Source organism: Artemia sp. Qi Xiang Cuo, chromosome 6 (genome assembly GCF_049724085.1).
Source record: "Artemia sp. Qi Xiang Cuo chromosome 6, ASM4972408v1, whole genome shotgun sequence".
NCBI lineage: Eukaryota > Metazoa > Arthropoda > Branchiopoda > Anostraca > Artemiidae > Artemia > Artemia sp. Qi Xiang Cuo.
This window is the reverse complement of record NC_142799.1, coordinates 45139198-45158894: the sequence shown is the minus strand read 5'-3', so window position 1 is coordinate 45158894 and position 19697 is coordinate 45139198. Positions and strand designations below refer to the sequence as shown.

At 34.8% G+C, this 19697-nt stretch overlaps 1 protein-coding gene across 1 annotated transcript in view; it reads left to right on the top strand.

Annotated features, from left to right (window-relative positions):
- Positions 1-2505: 2505 nt before the first annotated feature.
- The window catches only part of Naa20A (N-alpha-acetyltransferase 20 A), a 94722-nt gene continuing 77530 nt past the window's right edge, over positions 2506-19697 (top strand). The window contains exons 1-2 of the mRNA XM_089090211.1: positions 2506-2618; positions 6957-7040. Coding sequence (XP_088946337.1) covers positions 6988-7040 — 53 coding nt within the window. The 5' untranslated portion in view covers positions 2506-2618; positions 6957-6987. The remainder of the gene's footprint in view (positions 2619-6956; positions 7041-19697) is intronic.

The following is a 19697-nucleotide window of genomic DNA, read 5'->3' as shown; positions in this document are numbered from 1 at the left end:
CAAGCAGCGAGGAGCATATCGAAAGATGGCGTACTCACTTCCAAGAGATATCGAGACCAGAACACAATAGTAATCGAAAGCAACCACTTACTGCACTGCAGAACCTCCCACACAACCATGCTTATGAAATGTATGTACGGACCCACCCTTCAGGGATGAAGTAATTAAGGCGATCAAAGTTTTGAAAAACCATAAAAGCCCAGGTATAGTTGGAATTCCTGCCGAGCTACTGAAAGCTCTATCGGTGGTGAAAGTGGTGATGGATAAACTTCATAGCGTGATAACTGAAGGCTGAAGCAATTAATACATCCTATATGACTGGAACACCTCAATAATTGTCGCTATCTTCAAAAATGGAGACCTAAGAGACCATAAAAACTACCAAGGTATATCCCCTATCCCCATTGCTGGCAAGCTGTTCGCAGTCATACCTTTAAATAGATTCAGAGACACCCGAAACAAACGAACGGGACTTAACCTAGCAGGATTCAGGCCGGGCATGGGTTGCTGTGACCAGATTTTTAGCCTGTGACAACTCCTTGAAAACCGATTTAAACACCAGCAGGAAACAATCCAAATCTTCATAGACTTCATTACCGCGTTTGATTTGCTCCATCGTGATGCAATATGGAAAGCAATTAGAGAGGACGGTGTGCCTGAGAAGATAATCAATCTGCTCAAGGCATACTATGCTGGAACAAAGGCCCGGGTAAGAGTCGATGGTCATCTTTCAGATCTGATCCAGATCAAGTAAGGTGTACGTCAAGGCTGTTTCCTTTGACCATCTTTGTTCAACTTCGTCATCGATTGGATCCTCAGGGTCCTGGACAAGTATAAAGGCGTTGCAGTGAGCCCGTCCTTCTCCGTCACAGATCTCGACTATGCTAACGATGTGGAAAGGCTTGCTGAATCTGTTGCAGAAGCCCAGGCTATGATCAATAACATGGCAGTCAAGGAACTCTGGACTGGTCTCCAAATAAGCCTACCAAAAACAAAATACATGCAAACAGATGGGATGGATGAAACCCCTGTTTCCCTAAATGGTAATCAGATAGAGGACGTCCAGTCGTTCAAATACATCGGATTGATAGTAAACCTTGCCGGCAAATCTTTAGAAGAAATTGAGAGCCGCATATCGTCAGACTGGAGTGTCTTCCTGCAACTACGGAAGCATGGAAGCAGACCGAAATATCACCACGCACAAAGCCCCGAGTGTATGAAGCTATAGTTCTCTCTGTCCTCCTCTATGGATGTGAAACATTGTCTCTTGAAGGAGCCAAAGCATTGAGCTTAAATATATTCAGCCACAAAAGCCTGCGCTGTATACTTGATAACCACCTCTCAGAAAGAATGCCGAAAAAAGATGTGGGGATCGCCCACTTGTCTCTGACATTGTTAAGCACAGGAGACTGAGATGGTTTAGCTACACAATGCGCAGACCGGATGACCATATAAGCAAAATATGTCTCAAATGTCTACCACTTCCGGCATGGAAGAAGAGGGCAAGAGGCTTAAAGAAGACCTGGCTAGCAATAGTTAAGTCAGATGTGGAGCCAATCGGAGGATTCCGAAAATACGGTCATCACTGGGATCGCCAGTGGCTTGAAATGGTGGAGCCTGCCACTCTTGAGCAAAACCTAAGGAAGGAGACAAGTTGTCATCTGCTGGGCACCACGATGAGTCTGGTTACGGCTTGAACGTGCAACAAGTACAAATAAGCACAAGGTTGTTATTATACTGCTGTCATAGAAAGAAAGGAGTTTCGCAGAAAAGCTGTATTGCAGCTCAATTTTATTTATAGCCACTAGCGAATGTTTCTGTTTTATATTCCATGCTTTCAGCTGTGATTTTATGTCTAACGCTTGTCGCCAGTTTCTACCGAGTATAACTCAAGCGAAATTATTTCCATCGGCCTTGTCTTCTCACTTTTTTAGTTCTCGAAAACGTAATTTTTTCTCCGGGCTAATTCTAAATGTTCAGAAAACGATAAGATAGAGGAATTGTTAAAGGATTTTAACCCCTCGACCAACCAGTTGACTGAGTGGTTAAGGAGATTGACGTATTTTGTTGAAATTTTAAACCATGTAGGTCAAAATAGACATTTTGTCGCTACAGCTGATCTGACTTTGTCACGCCCGCAGATCCTTAATAGGTACCGAATATAAACGACTCACATGTTTTTCGCATAACTTGTTAAAATACCGAAGTGAAAATGAATCTCTATGATTGGTTCTTTACTTTTCGAATAAGATAGGTAGCGGTATTGATAATCGATATAAAATTTCGCTCTGTTGACATTCTAATGACGATTTTCTATGAACTAGTACTAAACTTAATTTATTGGTAGCGCTAATGACAAAGATGGAAATACTTGCAGAACTCATGCAGGTAACAGACCGCGAGGTAGCAGAACAAAGAAGGACGAATTTCACAGATTTCTTGGCACTTTTTTCACAGGCTTTGAAAATTCATAGCGGTAACCCTGTATATTGGCTAGTTTACTAGAGGGACACTAAAAGTGTCCATTTTTGACTGATTCGGACACTTTTGTCCTTAAAAGTTTTGGTAGCCCTGCGTTACAGTAGGAAGAAGGAGAAAACGCATTCTCAAGGCTACAAGTAATTCACCAACCTTTTCATACTTTTCAATGATTAAAGGAATGCACACACACACACCCACACATACACATATATATATATATATTTAACAAATCATATTATTGAATTATGAATAAAGTAACCATACCACTCAATGCCTTTCTTTATGCTCATTCCAAATATAATAATCATTTTTGTCGGAAATGAATTTTACTCCCACCCCTATATATACCAATTCATGGTATTTATTTGCATATTAGGGGTGGTGAGGGCAAATTTTATTTCTGATGTTAATGGGAGTTAAGTTTAAACTTTACCCCCCCCCCCCTAATGTGAAAAATATATACCCTGAATTGGTATATAAAGGTGGGGATGAAATTCATTTCTGACAAAAATGATTATTATATTTGGAAAGAGCATAAAAAAGGCATCGAGTGGTATATACACTTTATTCATAAGTCAATAATATGATTTGGTAAATATTTACCTATATATATATATATATATATATATATATATATATATATATATATATATATATATATATATATATATATATATATATATATATATATATATATATATATATATATATATATATATATATATATATATATATATATATATATATATATATATATATATATATATATATATATATATATATATATATATATATATATATATATATATATATATATATATATATATATATAAAAAAATATATATATATATATATATATATATATATATATATATATATATATATATATATATATATATATATATATATATATATATATATATATATATATATATATATATATATATATATATATATATATATATATATATATATATATATATATATATGTGTATATATATATATATATATATATATATATATATATATATATATATATATATATGTATATATATATGTGTGTGTATATATATATACCTATGTATATATATATGTATATATTACCAAGTAAATAATTTCATTATGTGAATTTTGTAGTGCCCAATCTCAGATAAATACTTTGATTAAAATACATCTTTCATTAACATGGACAGAAGGTTCCTAATCTTGGACATAATTTTAGCCTAGATAGTTGCTACAGCTTGATATTTTGACTGGGCTAGTTAAGATTACAATCTAGGACAACATTTATTTGAACAATTAGCTTTGACATGGTTTTATTCTACTCTTAGTTGCAGCCATTGCTGTAACCATGATTTATTTAGTATGTTTCCTTCAGAAGTGGCCAGCCATTAAATATGTGTTCCAATTATTCTGCTATACAGCACCTGCCTTGGTAAATATTTATTCATTGGCCACTTTTGAAGAAACATGCTAAACAAATAAAAATAGTACCATTAGATTTTTTGTTTTAGCCTATACTATTTCCAAATTTCACAGTTGTTTTTCTGTCTATGCACCCTATCCCCTGATGGTCCCAGATATAGCCTTAGGAATTTTTGTTTAATTAATAGAAAACATCAAAACAATGGATATGCAGTATGTTTCTATTAATCAAATTATCATTTTCTTTCCATTGTCAGTCACCTTTCAATTTTGATAAAGAATATGATTTTTCAAAAGATATAATTGCTATAATAGATAAATATACTAAAAGGGCTATATCTAAGACTATCAAGGGGGCTGCATGTGCATTGTTGGAAAGTGGCCATGATATTTAGAAACCTGCCAGATATACAAGGAAAGAACAGTACTAGAGAAAGTAGAATTTAGGAGAGAAAGAGGAACAACATCAAATTTGGAAAAGCTCAGAAGAAACTATGAAATCTAACTAAACAACTTTACACAAGTTTTGAGTCCAAGCTAAGTGATGATCATACAAAGACCCAGAGAAGTTCTGGTAGTATACTCAGTAAAGATCATAACAGGTAATCAGTAAAAACATTCTATACAGATGATGGTAAAGTAGTGACTAGCTTGAAGAACATTGCTGAATTCTTAAATAGGAAATTTGTTTGGTTTTTACCCATAAAGGGACTGATGGGTGTGGGGGGGGGGGGGGCTAGTTGCCCACCAATCACTTTTGGCTATTTAAAAGGGCACTAGCCCTTTGAATTTACAATCAAATTAGCCTTTTTTGAAGTTTCTATGACAACACATTCTTTAAAAACCTTATTTGTCCCCAGGGCATAACTTAAAACACTTGCCCTGAAGGCTGTGGGGGAGTGTCTTCCTCAAAAACATAATTTCTGACTGGAAATCAACTATGCTGAACAAAATGGCTATCTCAAAATTTTGATTGGATGTGTTTTGGGAAATGGTGGGCATGGAAGAAGTGTTAGTTGCCTTCCAATCACTTTCAGCTATTAGAAAGGGCACACGCTGCTCCAATTTCCAATTGAATGAGCCCTTTTTGAACTTTCTGCAACAACTTCTTTGATACAAAGTGCCCTGCTCTAAAGGAAAAGAATAATAAATGATATATAGTGCCAACATTGTTCTTATATGCTTTTAAGGCATAGCTTAAAACCCCTGCCCCAAGGGTTGTGGGGGAGTGTCCTCCTCAAAAATATATTTTCTATCTAGAAATCAACTTTGCTGAACAAAATGGCTATCTCAAAATTTTGATTGGATGTGTTTGGGGGAATGATGGGCATGGGGGGTTTCAGTACTTCAATCACTTTCAACTATTAAAAAGGGCATTAGCCCTTTGAATTTCCAATCAAAGGAGCCTTTTTGAAGTTTCTACAACAACGCCTTCTATAAAAAACCTTATATGTCCCCAGAGCATAGCTTAAAACTCTTGCCCCAAGGGTTGTGGGGGAGTGTCCTCCTCAAAAACATATTTTCTATCTGGAAATCAACTATGCTGAACAAAATGGCTATCTCAAAATTTTGATTGGATGTGTTTGGGGGAATGATGGGTGTGGGGGGGGGGGGGGCTAGTTGCCCTCCAATAACTTTAAACTATTAAAAAGGGCACCAGCCCTTTGAATTTCTAATTGAATGAGCCTTTTTTGAAGTTTCTACAACAACGCCTTCTATAGAAACCTTATATGCCCCCAGGGCATAACTTAAAACCCTTGCCCTGAGGGTTGTGGAGGAGTGTCGTCCTCAAAACATATTTTCTATCTGGAAATCAACTACGCTGAACAAAATAGCTATCTCAAAATTTTGATTGGATGTTTTGGGGGAATGATGGGCATGGGGGGGGGGGCTAGTTGCCCTAAATTCACTTTTGATTATTAAAAAGAGCACTAGCCACTCCAGTTTCCAATCAAGTGAGCCCTTTATGAAGTTTCTACAACAACTCCTTCAATACAAAGTTGATACTAGTTTCTTGTATGATATATATAATGTTCTTCTAATATATTTCTCTGATGCTCAATCCTAGTGAAATATACCAAAGTAAGATAAAAATATAATAATTTAGGAACAAATTTTGGCTATAGGCTGTATTTGCATATTAGGGGGCTGGGGGTAAGGTATAGTGGGTCTACATGCTTAATGTGTTTGGTACAATTATTCTGCATATTATGTAGTAAGATTTGTTTTCTAACTTCACACTGTCCAAATATTTTATCCCCTCCCCCCCCCCCTAATGTGCAAATATTTAGTCGAAATTATATATTTTCCATCTATTCTGTCATTTCTCTTTGTCTTGTTTCACACTAAGCTGAAAGAAAAAAAAAAAAAAAACAGTTATACAATGCGTCAATGAATGAACAACTTGACTGGTAGGGTATTCATCATACAAGTACCAAGATTGTTTACCAGTTAATTGGTAACATGATTCCAGTTTTTCAACTAGACAGTTAGCAGTACTTAGCCCACATAGCAAACAATATTCTTTTATAAACCAAATTGTTTCATGATATAAAGAATGACAAAAGACATTGCACTTTCATTCACCAAAAGCTGTTGTAACCCTCAAAATGTTCTAGAGCTCTATATCTACCCTCCTAAAAAGGTCAGATTATTTGCCAGTAAAGTTATATATTTTTTTCAAAATATTACTAAAAATCTTATATGATACAGCTTTCAGGAGATAATCTCTCAGGAAGGTAATGGTGCATAGTAGCATACTTGATCAATGAAATTCATGTTTATATTTTTGCCTGGATGTTGAGACCACAATGTTTAAATATGCTGCAGATAGTTGTGGCTCATGAGTTGTTATGTATCGATTTCATATTTCTTAAAAGGAGTTAAAGGAGCAGTAAGTCTTAACAGAAATTAAGTTTGTATGTTAATTTGCTCTTTTGTATAGTTTAGCTATAGCAGCTTTTGATTCTTTTGTTCACTTTAAGTATTTTTTTTTTTTTTTTTTTTTTTAATTCTAAAATTCATAAATCATAAGGTTTATCTTATTTTAGGAAATATTTTCTGTTACCTGTTCAAAAGAAGATGACTGCTATTAGGTCATTTAAATGTGAAGACTTGTTCAAATTTAACAATGTGTAAGTGAAAGCTCTGATTTTTGAAATCTAGCATTTAGTTGCTTTAGTATTCAGCTCTAGTGAAATAAGTATTACAACAATAATAAAAATGAAATTTGCTAATGTCAAAGCTTTTGTTGCATATATTGACATGGATGCTCCAAGGAAAGTGGGGAGATTCACCCAATACTGGCCCAAAAACCCTCCCACCTTATGGAAAAGCAATGACCTAAAAATAAACTCCCTTTTGGTTTTGAATCCATCCCCAGGGAAACTATTTTGACCCCTTTCTCTTAAGTATTTGATCCTTATATACAAATTTCTCTTGACATGCACATTGTTTAAGGATATAATAGGCATAGAGACTTTAAAATTTCTTCTTCTATTTCAGCAGGTGGGGCTTTTCAGTCAAGACTATTTAGCCCTTTTCCTTTTTTTTCACTCTGTGAGCTGAACAGAGCTACTGACTTGGTTGCCTCTTATTTAATGAATATCCTAAGATTTCTTTCAGTAAATCTTTTGAATCTAGCAGTTGAAATATAAGAAGATAAATATTGAGTTCTGTGCTCTCTGTGCAGGTATAGTAGCTAGACTCTTGGCTGATAGTGAGATTTTGTGGTGTTTGAAGCACTTTAAGAGTTTACAATGCAAGGTATGTTGTGCAGACGTCAGCATATTACATTCAAATAGGCAATGGTCAATTGTTTCATTATTTCTATTACAATACCTGCAACAGGGGAACGAGAGAATTGAACCACTTGAATTAGGGAACTGATAAGGAAATGCCAGAAAATTCAGCCTATATGCTCCAAAACAAATTCTATGATACATTTTAGAAAAATCCTTATTGGGAAAGGGAAATAGAATTGGATTATTCTTATTCAACAATACTTCTGATAGTCTCCAGCAGTGAATGTCTCTAATGGGGATTGGTCTCCCACTTGGCTGGTCAATATTTATAGCATTTTTTGCTATTTCATCTGCCTGATGGTTACCAATTATACCTGAGTGGCTTGGAACATACTAAAGGTAAGTTCTTATGCCTCTTGAAGCAAGATTATCATTAATGCTAAGACAATGATAAGTGTCGATATCCAACTTATACTGAGGAGCTGAAGACAGCAACTCAAGGATTGATAAAGATTCAGAATAAACTAATATTTTGTGAATTAGCAATCAAATGCTGATTATTCAAAAGGTGCTCTAATGCCATGATTATGGCATTTAACTCTGCAGACACTATAGACACCTATTTATACATTCTCTCTCTCACCCATTGCAATATTCAGGTGTGGGACGCAAGCTCCACTTGCCACCTTCTCATTCATTTTGGATCGATGAACAAAAATTTGGAAACGGTTATTATATGTAGAGTTGTAATAAGTTCAGCAAATTTTTTCTGGATAAAAGATAAATTTTTTGTGGATAATGAGTCTTGAACAGTCTTGGAAAGTATAAACAAAATCAAATTGAATATTAGATACGGTATATAATGATATTAATTGTTGAAAGATCCATCAGTTCAAGATTTTTTTTCACTGTAATTTTTATTTTCATTTTCAATGCTGTAAGAACTGGAAGAGAATAAATTTGTAATATACGAGTAATTCGTTTTTAGTGATGTGCCAATGACGCAGAAGGCCTTAGGTTTTTACAGTTAAAGAAGAAGGCAGTATCCAAATTTTTTTTGTAGTGAAACTATATTTGTCTTACCAATCTTGGAAATAACTAATAAATTACACTGAATATTTGATGTATAATGATATTAATTGCTGAAAGCTCATCAGTTCAAAATTTTACTGTAATTTTAATATTTATTTTCAATATTAAGTACAAAAGAGAACATTTGTAATATAATTCGTTTTCAGTATAGCGCCAATGACGCAGTAGGTTTTAGGCTTCTGCAGTGAGGTGATACCCAAACTCTTGTTTGTAGTTATTTTTATTCAATTCAAACTTGATTTGCATATTAAATTTAAGTTTCACTTATTTTAAGATTTATTTATTCATTTACATTAATATCTATTGTATGTTTGTTTGCATTGATTGTTTATTTAATTTCTGTTCGTTTTAAGGTTTCATTTACACTTCAATAGAAAAATATTTTCTCTCGTTTTAATCTTGATTTTCATATTCAATTTAGGTATTACTCTCTTTAAGATGTATTTACTCATTCATGTTATTACTTGTTGTATGTTTTTTGCTATGATTGTTTGTTTAATTTCTGTTCGTTTTGGGTTTCATTTATTCTTTAATAGTTATTTCTGGTAGTTTTAAGTTTGAATTTTAACAGGTATTTGTATCTCCTGAGCTTAAGTTTAAAATGGCCTATACATTTTTTCGAAAAACTTATTTTTTCAGAAAGTTTTTTTCAATTAATTTTTGTTCGTTTTTTTTTGAAAAAAATTTCAAGTTTTATGGCAGGGGGAGAGGGGGGTGCTTATTGTTCAATTATTCCTGACTTTAAAAAACGGATCTAGAACTTTCAATTTAAATCGAATGAGGCTTTTTTCAAAGTCTATACGATTAACTCTTTGATAAAAACCTTATATATGAACAATAGACAGCTTGCATAGCTTGTGGACAGCGATTGACAACAATGAATGGATTGAAAAAATAGCTCCAATAAGGGGGTTTAGACCATTTCACTTGCTGACACAAAGGGATCACAACTGTTTGGAATTGACCTTAATAGGATTTGTGTGCCAAAGCAATTTTGCATCTATCACAGAGTATGTATTTTAACCTTATAATTGGATAATTATAATAGATTTACTGTGTGTTCTTCCCATACAAAACTTTACCTTATTAAAGTCTTTGGGCTGGGGGTGGCGTACTTGGCATAAGGAAGAAAACTTTAGCGTAGACAGTAGGAGAGGGGGAAGGGGAGGTTGGAGACTCATCCAATACGGGCGGAACTTCACTTATCTCCTCCGTTCCCGATTTAGGAGATCAGACAGACTCACTGGGCTGTAGAATGTTGGACCGTTTGAGCTGTGAAAGACGTTAAAATACTCAAAAATACTTTATATTTTCAGTTATTGCAGGATTGATTTCATAAACTGTGGAATGGTGAGCTCCCTGGGCCAACATTTGGGTGAGCCTCAACTCATAATATGCAATTTTGATTAATTGTTCCGTGTCATGTGCATATATTATTCTATATATGTTATTTTGAGTTATACTTTTATCGCATTGCGTTCATTTTTAAGCCTTGAGATAAAAACTGAAACCTTTGCGTAGACAGTGGTGGGGAAAAGTCTACCCCCTCAAATGCATAATTAAGAAACCACAGAGCCTGTAAAAAAAATGACATTAACCTATGTTTTTGAAGTATCTATTTTCAAAAGACACGAGCAAAATCGTCCAAAGGAACCTGAAGGCCTTTTCCGGACATCCCCATGGCCGTTTTAGTTCCGCCATTTTCAGACACTCAATTTCGAATGACTACGAATGGGCTTAGTTATCCCCTTCCTGAATAATTCACATTTGGAAAATCCACCTCTGGGAAATTCTTCCACCCTCAAAGAACATTTTCTTTTCCTGCTGATAATTCCCCCGCGTTAAATTCCACCCAGCAGAAATTTATTTATTAATTTACATTAATATGTAATGTATGTTTGTTTGCATGGATTGTTTATTTAATGATTGTTTGATTGTTTATATGCCCCCAGGGCACAACTTGCAACGCCTACCTCCAGGACCTGGTGGGTTTTGTCGACACCGGTGGCTTTTGTTATAAGTACTTTGAACTATTTTAACAAAATGTATATCTCGAAATTTTTATCTGATGTATTTAGGGCGTGGAGGAGGGGGGGGGGGGCAGTTGCCCTCCAATCTCTTTTGGCTCTTAAAAGGTGAACAAGAACTTTCAATTTCCAATCAAATGAGCCCTCTCTAAAGTTTATACGAGCATCCCTTCCATAAGAAATAATATGAAGGATTCTGAGAATCCTTAAATTAAAACCCTTGCCGTGAGGGCTGTGGGAGAGTTGTCATCCTCAAAGACCTAATTTCCAGACCTTAAAACTACGTTTAATAAAATGGCTGTCTCAAAATTTTGATTGGATGTGTTTGGGGAAAAGGTGGGCGTGAGAGGGTGGTTAGTTTCTCTCAAATCACTTTCGACTATTAAAAAGGGCACTAGCCCTTTGAATTTCCAATCGAATGAGCCTTTTTTGAAGTTTCTACGACAACGCCTTCTATCAAAACCCTATATGCCCCCAGGGCATAACTTAAAACCCTTGCCTCGAGGGTTGTGGGGGAGTGTCCTCCTCAAAAATATATTTTGTATCGGAAAATCGACTACGCTGAACAAAATGGTTATCTCAAAATTTTGACTGGATGTGTTTGGGGGAATCATGGGCGTGGGGAGGGGGGGCTAGTTGCCCCCCAATCACTTTCAACTATTAAAAAGGGCACTAGCTCTTTGAATTTCTAATTGAATGAGCCTTTTTCGAAGTTTATACGACGACGCCTTCTATAAGAACCTTATATGCCCCCAGGGCATAACTTAAAACCCTTGCCCTGAGGATTGTTGGGGGTTGTCCTCCTCAAAAACATATTTTCTATCCGGAAATCAACTGCGCTGAACAAAATGGCTATCTCAAAATTTTGATTGGATGTGTTTGGGGGAATGATGGGCGTGGGGGGGGATAGTTGCCCTCCAATCATTTTCGACTATTAAAAAGGGCACTAGAACTCTCGATTTCCAATCGAATGAGCCCCCTTTGAAGTTTCTAAGACGACCCCTTCCATATGAAGTGCCTCTGGAAAAAAAAAATATAATAAAACATTGGAGCCTTATGGCCTTTACTATAGGCAACGCTACAGCGTTGCCTCTGATAAGAATAACAGCCATTAGTTCTCTGGCAAAGGATACCCTAGTGGGTAACCAAATTTAGGTCGTGTGTATACTCCCCACAAAAATAGGGCCCAAAAATGTGCCATAAAATTTCTTGGTCTGATTAGCTTGAAATTTAAATTATTAGATTTGTGTCAAGGGAATCTTATTGTACGAGACAAAGTTTGGAAAAAATGGTTTGTTCGAAAATGGGACCGAACTTACGTCAGCTTTAAAAGAAAAATTTTGGGTATCAGTCCCCCGAAAATGGGCAAAAAAAATTTGTCCCTAAAAGGGTGAAAATCTTTTTCCAGTGGCTTGAAACTTAAACCCAAATGTCGTTGTTCTAAAGACACCGTAATGCACAAAAAAACTTGGTTGGAGGAAAAGCCCCTTGGAAAATGGGCCAAAAACCTGTTACTTCAATAAAAAGGGGCAAAACTTTTTTTCCAGAACAATTTGACTGTATCGTCTGGGCCAAGGAAACCCCAATTTAGAAAAAGATTTTGGTTTGGTTGTAGGCCTACATAGTCATTCAAAATGGGGCTCGAGAATGAATTGGAAAGTTGTATTTTCTGATCAGCTTGGAACTATCAGGAATTGCTCCTTAGCCCAAGGGGACTTCAGTATCTGAGGGACGTGGGGGCTTTAGAGGACCTGAAAATAGGGTGAACAAATGTTTGTCTAATGGGTTTGAAACTTAGGTTTTGAAAATCCCTTGAACAAAAGAAAATGTTACAAAGATAATGGGACACAAGTGCAAATGAGGCTCTGACCTTTTGTGGGTTTAAGGGGGGCGTTAGCCTCGCCACTGTTTGTGTTAATTTTTGTTCATCTTAAGTTTGAATTAATTAGTCATTCTAATTTCGGTTCGTCTTGAATTTTATTTCTTATATGGCTTCATTTCTGCTTGTTTTTTAAGTTTTGATATGGATATTTACTTTTCTTTGGAAACTTTTACTGTGGAAAAGTTTTTGAGTTTTTAATTCATGGGCTTAAAACAGACAGAAACTATTAGGCTTATGAAGGACTAAATAAATTTTAAATCTCGTATAAATTGAAAGTAATAGTTTAGTCAAACTGAAAATAAGGGACATTACCATAGGCGAAAAGATGAAGCCTAGAACCAACCGAAATTAAAAGAGAAATCAGGTCGGTATTACAAAACTACCATCAATGTGAGTTGCGCTACCACCCCCTTAAACCTTCAATGCATAAAATGTCCTTTACGCTACATTGAAAAAAAAAATACAGTATATTTTGAACAGTTTTTCCTTTTTCATGACAACATTGAACAATTAAAAATTTGTCAAACATCCAGGAATTGCATCTTGTATATTAATGGATTTTAGAAAATAAATCTAGTTTATTAGTTTGATATGAAGTAGATTCTCGTCAATTTTTTCTTCCTCGTGTGTGAATCAGAGGCAACGGTTTACCGTTACCTATGATAAAGAGGAATATGGCAGTCATATGCTATTTTGCCCGGTCTCTTTTTATGGAAGGAGTGGTCATAGAAACTTGGTAGGGATGTCATTTGATTGGATAAACTGAATGTTCTAGTGCCCTTTCAATGGACGGTAATATAAGTAATTACCGTCCCATTTCGCTGCTACCAGTTATTGCTAGAATTTTCGAGAAGCTAGTATATATAAGGCTAGAAAAGTATCTTGAAAAGAATTTGTTTTTTTATCAAAATCAATTTGGTTTCAGAAAAGGTTATTCTAGTGAGCATGCAATGTTGTTTTTGACTACATATGTTAATGATGCATTAGACAATAACCTTAAAGTTGCATCAATTTTTCTGGATATTGCGAAAGCGTTCGACACTGTATCTTATGATATTTTGTTAATGAAGTTAGAAAATTGTGGTATTAGGGGAAATGCTTTGAAGTTGTTAGAATCATTCTTAAATTCAAGGTCAATGTTTGTGGAGGTTAATGATGCACGTTCTGACAGTAGATTTATAAATTGTGGAGTTCCCCAGGGATCACCCCTAGGCCCACTTTTGTTTTCTATTTATATAAATGATTTGTCAAGTGCAGTTGATGGGTTGTATACTATTATTAAACCTCCTCTAGAGGCACTTAAACCTAGTAAAGCCCTAGTTATGTTTGCTGACGACACGAATTTAACAGTATGTGGTAGGACTGAGAATGAATTGATGTCGCAATTACGAGAAGGTTTTAAGAATATAGAAAGGTGGATGAGAAGTAATAGGTTAAAACTTAATTGTAATAAGTCTAGTTTATTGATATATAGCAGATCTCCAAGTTATTACCCATGGGTGAATAATTTAAGTAATGGTACATCAATGATTCCACGAAAGAGGAGTGTTAGATATTTGGGGATTATTATTGATGAAACTTTAAGTTTTGTAGATCATATTGATTGTGTGTCTATGAAACTTGCACGTAATGTTGGAATTATGCGTAAATTGAAAAATTTTCTCCCAACTAGTATATTAAGATTATTGTATTTTTCAATTGTACATCCATATCTATTATATTGTTCTTCAGTATGGTCGTCTACTTTCGGAACGCATCTTCTGCCCCTGCGTGTACTACAAAATTCGGCAATAAGGCTTTTGATTGGTAAGGATAATAGAGGATCATCTGTTCGTAATGAGTTTATGACGCTGAAGATTCTACCGGTATCGGGTCTTTTTAAATTTTATAAAACACAGTTCATGTTTAAGTATCTTTATGGTAGTGTTCCTGTTTGTTTTAAGGGAATGTTTGTGAGTGGGGGTGATGTTCATGAGCATGGAACTAGAAATTTGGAAGAATTTCGAAGACCGATTCCGCAAGCGACAAGATCATTTTTTTCTATCCGTCATGACGGTCCGAGTGCTTGGAATAGTTTACCAGTGGAACTTAAATGTGTGGATGACCTGCTGCTGTTCCGTAGTTTATTGAGGTCGTATTGTTTAGTAATTTTTTATTTTTAATGAATTGGCTAAAAAGGGGGGGGGGGGTACGTTATAATTGTAAATTGGCAACTTATAGTATGTTATTAATATTTTTTGATTTGGAGGGCAGAACTTGTATTTGTATTCATATTAACTGAAAAGAGTTATTATTTTGGATCTTATTTTGTTATTATGATTTTTTATGCGTCTAGAAGGGATTACCCCCGCACAAGCTTGCTTCTGGGGGTATTTTGTTTGTTTGTTTTTTATGTATATAGTAAAATAAATCCCAGTTATAAATTGAATGTCGAAATTGGTTGAAGGGCAACCTTTCCCTTCTGTTGCCCATTTTTTCTAACTAGTCCCATTACCACCACCCCACCCCTTAATATCAAATCAAATATCCATTTTTATTCAGAATAGTCGAAAGGTTTGCCTGAAAATGGGGCCTGAAAAACGACCTTTTTTTTGAGAGGCTTGAAACTTGAATCTGTAAATCCCTAGATCAAGGGGGTCCTAATACAAAAAATAGGTGGAAGTCATGTCTCCTTCCTAAAAAAATGGGGGTCTCAAAAAGTGTCAAACTAATTTTTTCAATCGTTTTGAAACTTGTATCCTTAAGCCCTCGGCCACGGAAACCCTGAACCACAAGAAAAATAGAAAAAAACCGTAAGTCCCTTTGCCAAATGCTTGCTAATGTAGAGGTAAAAATTGCTTGTGGGAAAGGCCTCCCTTCATCTGAAAGTGGGATAAAAAAAAGAGATAAAAACACTTCTTCGATTGGCTTGAAACATCTAAGAATCGTTTCCTGGGTCAGGTTGAACACACTCTTTTTAGAAGGAGGATGGTGATAGGGGGCTAAAAATACTGACAGTCATGGGTCCCTGGGTCAAGGGGAACGTATATAAGAAAAATTGTGTTGGGTAAGATGGGGCCCAAAAGGGCCAAAACAGTTTTTCAATCACAGATTTGGAAAACCGCTAAGAGGCTTTTTGTGACTAGGTTTAGAGTTATATTTACATAGGGCCACGAGAAACCTACTGAAGACAATAAATAAAATAAAAATTGTACCAATTGGTAATGCTAGAAGATAGACACAATATTTTTCTTGGTCCCTCCTATATTCTACCATCTAAGTATATCACTTGTGTGGGAAATGTGACTTGTTTTTAATACGCTTTTGATTGTTTTTGTTGAAATGAAAGCTATTAAATTCTCCATCACTCCAAAAATAACTCAAAATCACTGTGCGTTAGTTTGAATTTACTAACGATGCAAACTGAGCTTATATCTGACTCTCAGATCTAAGTCTAAGTGTGAAGTGCTTGAGATAGGATTTTAATTCAAGAAAGCAAGCATAATTTGTATTCAGATGCCGAAGAGGCAAGGGCCTAAAGTAGTAAAGTAAATACAGGAGCTGGACCAGATCATTAATCAATCCAATTTACCCTCTTTTCAGTTGAATTCACGCCATTTTAGATGAAAATTTCCGAAATTTTTACAATTTCCCATCATGAGCTTTAAGATCAGACAGGTCTTGTGAAGTAAGAATTTGATGTATATATTACTTATATTCAATACTTTATATATATTACTGATAAAATGTAACAATTTAATATGATTTAATATTTAGTGGATATTTCGATATCAATATCCAAATAATTGTTATTACCTTTCCCCTTTCTTTTAATAACCTTTAAAATCATACCTTTATCTGTTTTTTTTTGAATTTATTTTCAGAATCAACTGCTTTAGAATCAAAACGCTTAGATGCAAATAGATCAACCATTTCACCTTTGAAATCAATAATGATAACGATTTTCTTTCCATATTTAGTTGTAGCACATTTCATTGCTTTAATCGTGTATTCCATTCCAATGTCTAAATCTTCTTTCCTAATAGTTCGGATATATTTATTTTCAATTTTCATTTCGCTTAAAAGTTTCTCCATTTATTTGTAAACTACTTTATTAAACAAATTTCCAAATTGAAAATAATTTATATATTAACATATAATTTACTATCAATGACTTCCATGATTGCTTTTCTTTCTGAAAATAAAATGCAGTAAATGTTGCATTGAACACCAGGTAATTGATCTAATCAAAGCTTGATTTCTATATCAGCAGTTAATCCGCTCCAATAAAAAATCGATTTATGCTTTGAACAAAATAAAAAATAAACTGTTTTAAAATCATTGTAGCGTACAATTGTTCCACTATCAACATTTTTATGTTTATATCCTAATTGTAATAATAGCTTATAAGCGTTAAAAGAATTTTCCTTAATATAATTTAAGTGAAATTAAAAATCTTCTTGTGGATACATATATCCATTTACTCTCACTTCAATTCTATTAGTGTTCATATGGTCAAAGGCCGTATTGTTTTGCTATAAATGTTATCTTTTTTATTTCTGCTTCTGATTTTATGATTCATTATCAAATTCTGAGATAGTTGTTGTAAATATTATTATAGTCATTTTCCTTAACAATTTTATTTTTGAACAATGAATCGAGCAGGTCAATAGCTTCATATCTCACTTCATCAGATGTATTTACAACAGCTCTACTACCTAACAAACTATGCAGTTTTTCGATCATATCATTCGCCTTCATATAAATTCCAGTTCCTTGTTGAAGATGTATAACATCAAAGTTATCTTTAATAGCTTTTAACCTTCTGCTGTAGAATTTTACGAACTGAGAATTTTTTCTAATTCAATAGATTTCCCACCTTTTATCATTCCTCCGTATCTTTGATTAAGTGCTTCTGATTCATCTATAGCCTGTTTAAATATTAATTTAAAAAACTTTTTCCACAAAATAAGTTTTTCAAAAAAAAGTAAAGAACTCCATTAAACCAAAAATAAGCAAAAACAAAATCAAATAATCTTCCAAGCTTGAAACTACCACAAATCAGCATCGATATATAACTGAAACCTAAAACGAACAGAAATTACAATAATTAACCGAGTCAAACTCAAAACATCACTTTACTGAAAAAATATAAATGTTTTTACTTTTATAACTTTAATAAATCAAATAATATTAACATTTTGATTACTAAATATCAGTATTTGTATATTAAACTGACAATGCACATTAATTTGTATTTTTCAGTAAAGTGCAAATTTTGTTCTGGCCTTGGGAAGGCATAGGGGTTTTGCGCCCAACTTATGTTAATTTCTGCTCGTTTTGAGTTTGATCGTTTGACATAGTCTTTTCAGGGAAAAAGAAAATAATACTTTAAATCTTTTCGTTTTTTAAGACTTTATAGTTTGGCCTGCTATTTGTATGCTGGAGAAAATTTTTCAGCAATTTTTTAACAACATACAACCTTTTAAAAATCTGGACCCAAATAGTACTGTTTAATCTAGTTTCATACCTCTTCTAGTTGACCTGAAATGGAAACTTGATACCATTCACAAAAAAAATCTGTTTACTTTCTTAGATACCTTGGATGCACTTATGCTATTTTGACTTGGTTACATTTTAAGAGCAGAAATAGGAGGGTTGGCGTGGGAGTGGAAGGGGGATTAGTTGCCCTCAAATCACTTTCGACTATTAAAAAGGGCATCAGCCCTTTCTATTTTCAATCGAATGAGCCCTTTTCGAAGTTCTCATGACAACTCCTTCGATACGAAGTGCCCTGGTCTACTATCTTTACTATAAAAATGTCAAGCCTTCCAATCACTTTCGACTATTAAAAAGGGCACTAGGTCTTTCGATTTCCAGTCGAATGAGCGCTTTTGGGAATGACAACGCATTCTATAAACACCTTATATACCCCCAGGGCATAAATAACAACCCTTACCCTAAGGTCTGTTAGGGTGGTTGTCATCCTCTAAGACCGAATTTCCAGAACTTTCAACTACGTTAAACAACATGTCTATCTCATAATTTTGATTGGATGTGTTTGGGGAAATCGGGGCGTGAGAGGGATGTTAGTTGCCTTCCAATCACTTTCGACTAATAAAAAAGGGCACAAGCCACTCCAATTTCCAATTGAATGAGCACTCTTCGAAGTTTCTACGACAACTTCTTCGATACAAATTGCCCTGCTCTAAACGGAACAATTAATAGATAACACATTGTGCCAACATTGTTCTTATATGCCCTCAGGGCATACCATAAAACCCTTGCTCTGAGGGTTTTGGGGAAGTGTCCTCCTCTTTACTTAGTCCCCGTTTCTTGCTCGTTCTCGAGTGTCCCGTTCTTTACTTGGGCAGCGCGAACGTGCTGCCTATGATTTTTACAACAACTTTCTATATAAACCTTATATGCCCCCAGGGCATAACTTACAACACTTGCACTGAGGGCTCTGAGGGGGTTATCATTCTAAAAGACCTAATTTCCAAAATGTTCAACTACGTTGAACAAAATGGATATCTCAAAAATTTGATTGGATGTGTTTTGGAAAATGGTGGGCGTGAGAGGGTCATTAGTCGCTATCCAATCACTTTCAACTATTAATAATTGCACTAGCCTTTTCAATTTCCCATTGAATGAGCACTTTTGTAGTTTCTGCTACAAATCTCTTAATGAAAACTTTATATGCCCCAGAAACTAACTGACGATCTGTGCTCTGGGAGCTGTGGGGGGAGGGGTTGTCACCCTTAAAGACCTAATTTCCAAAACTTTCAACTACGTTGAATAAAATGGCTATCTAAAAATTTTGATTGGATGTGTTTGGGGAAAATGGTGGGCTTGAGAGGGGGGCTAGCTGCCCTCAAATCACTTTCGACTATTAGAAAGGGCAATCTCCCTTTCAATTTCAGATTGTATCATCTCTGTTTCAAACTTTTTCGACAACGATTACGATATCAATTTAGAACGCCCCCACGTCATAACTTACAACCATTACTCCGAGGATTGTGGGGGAGCTTACTCATCGAACATGTTTTTTCTATCTGGGTATAAGTT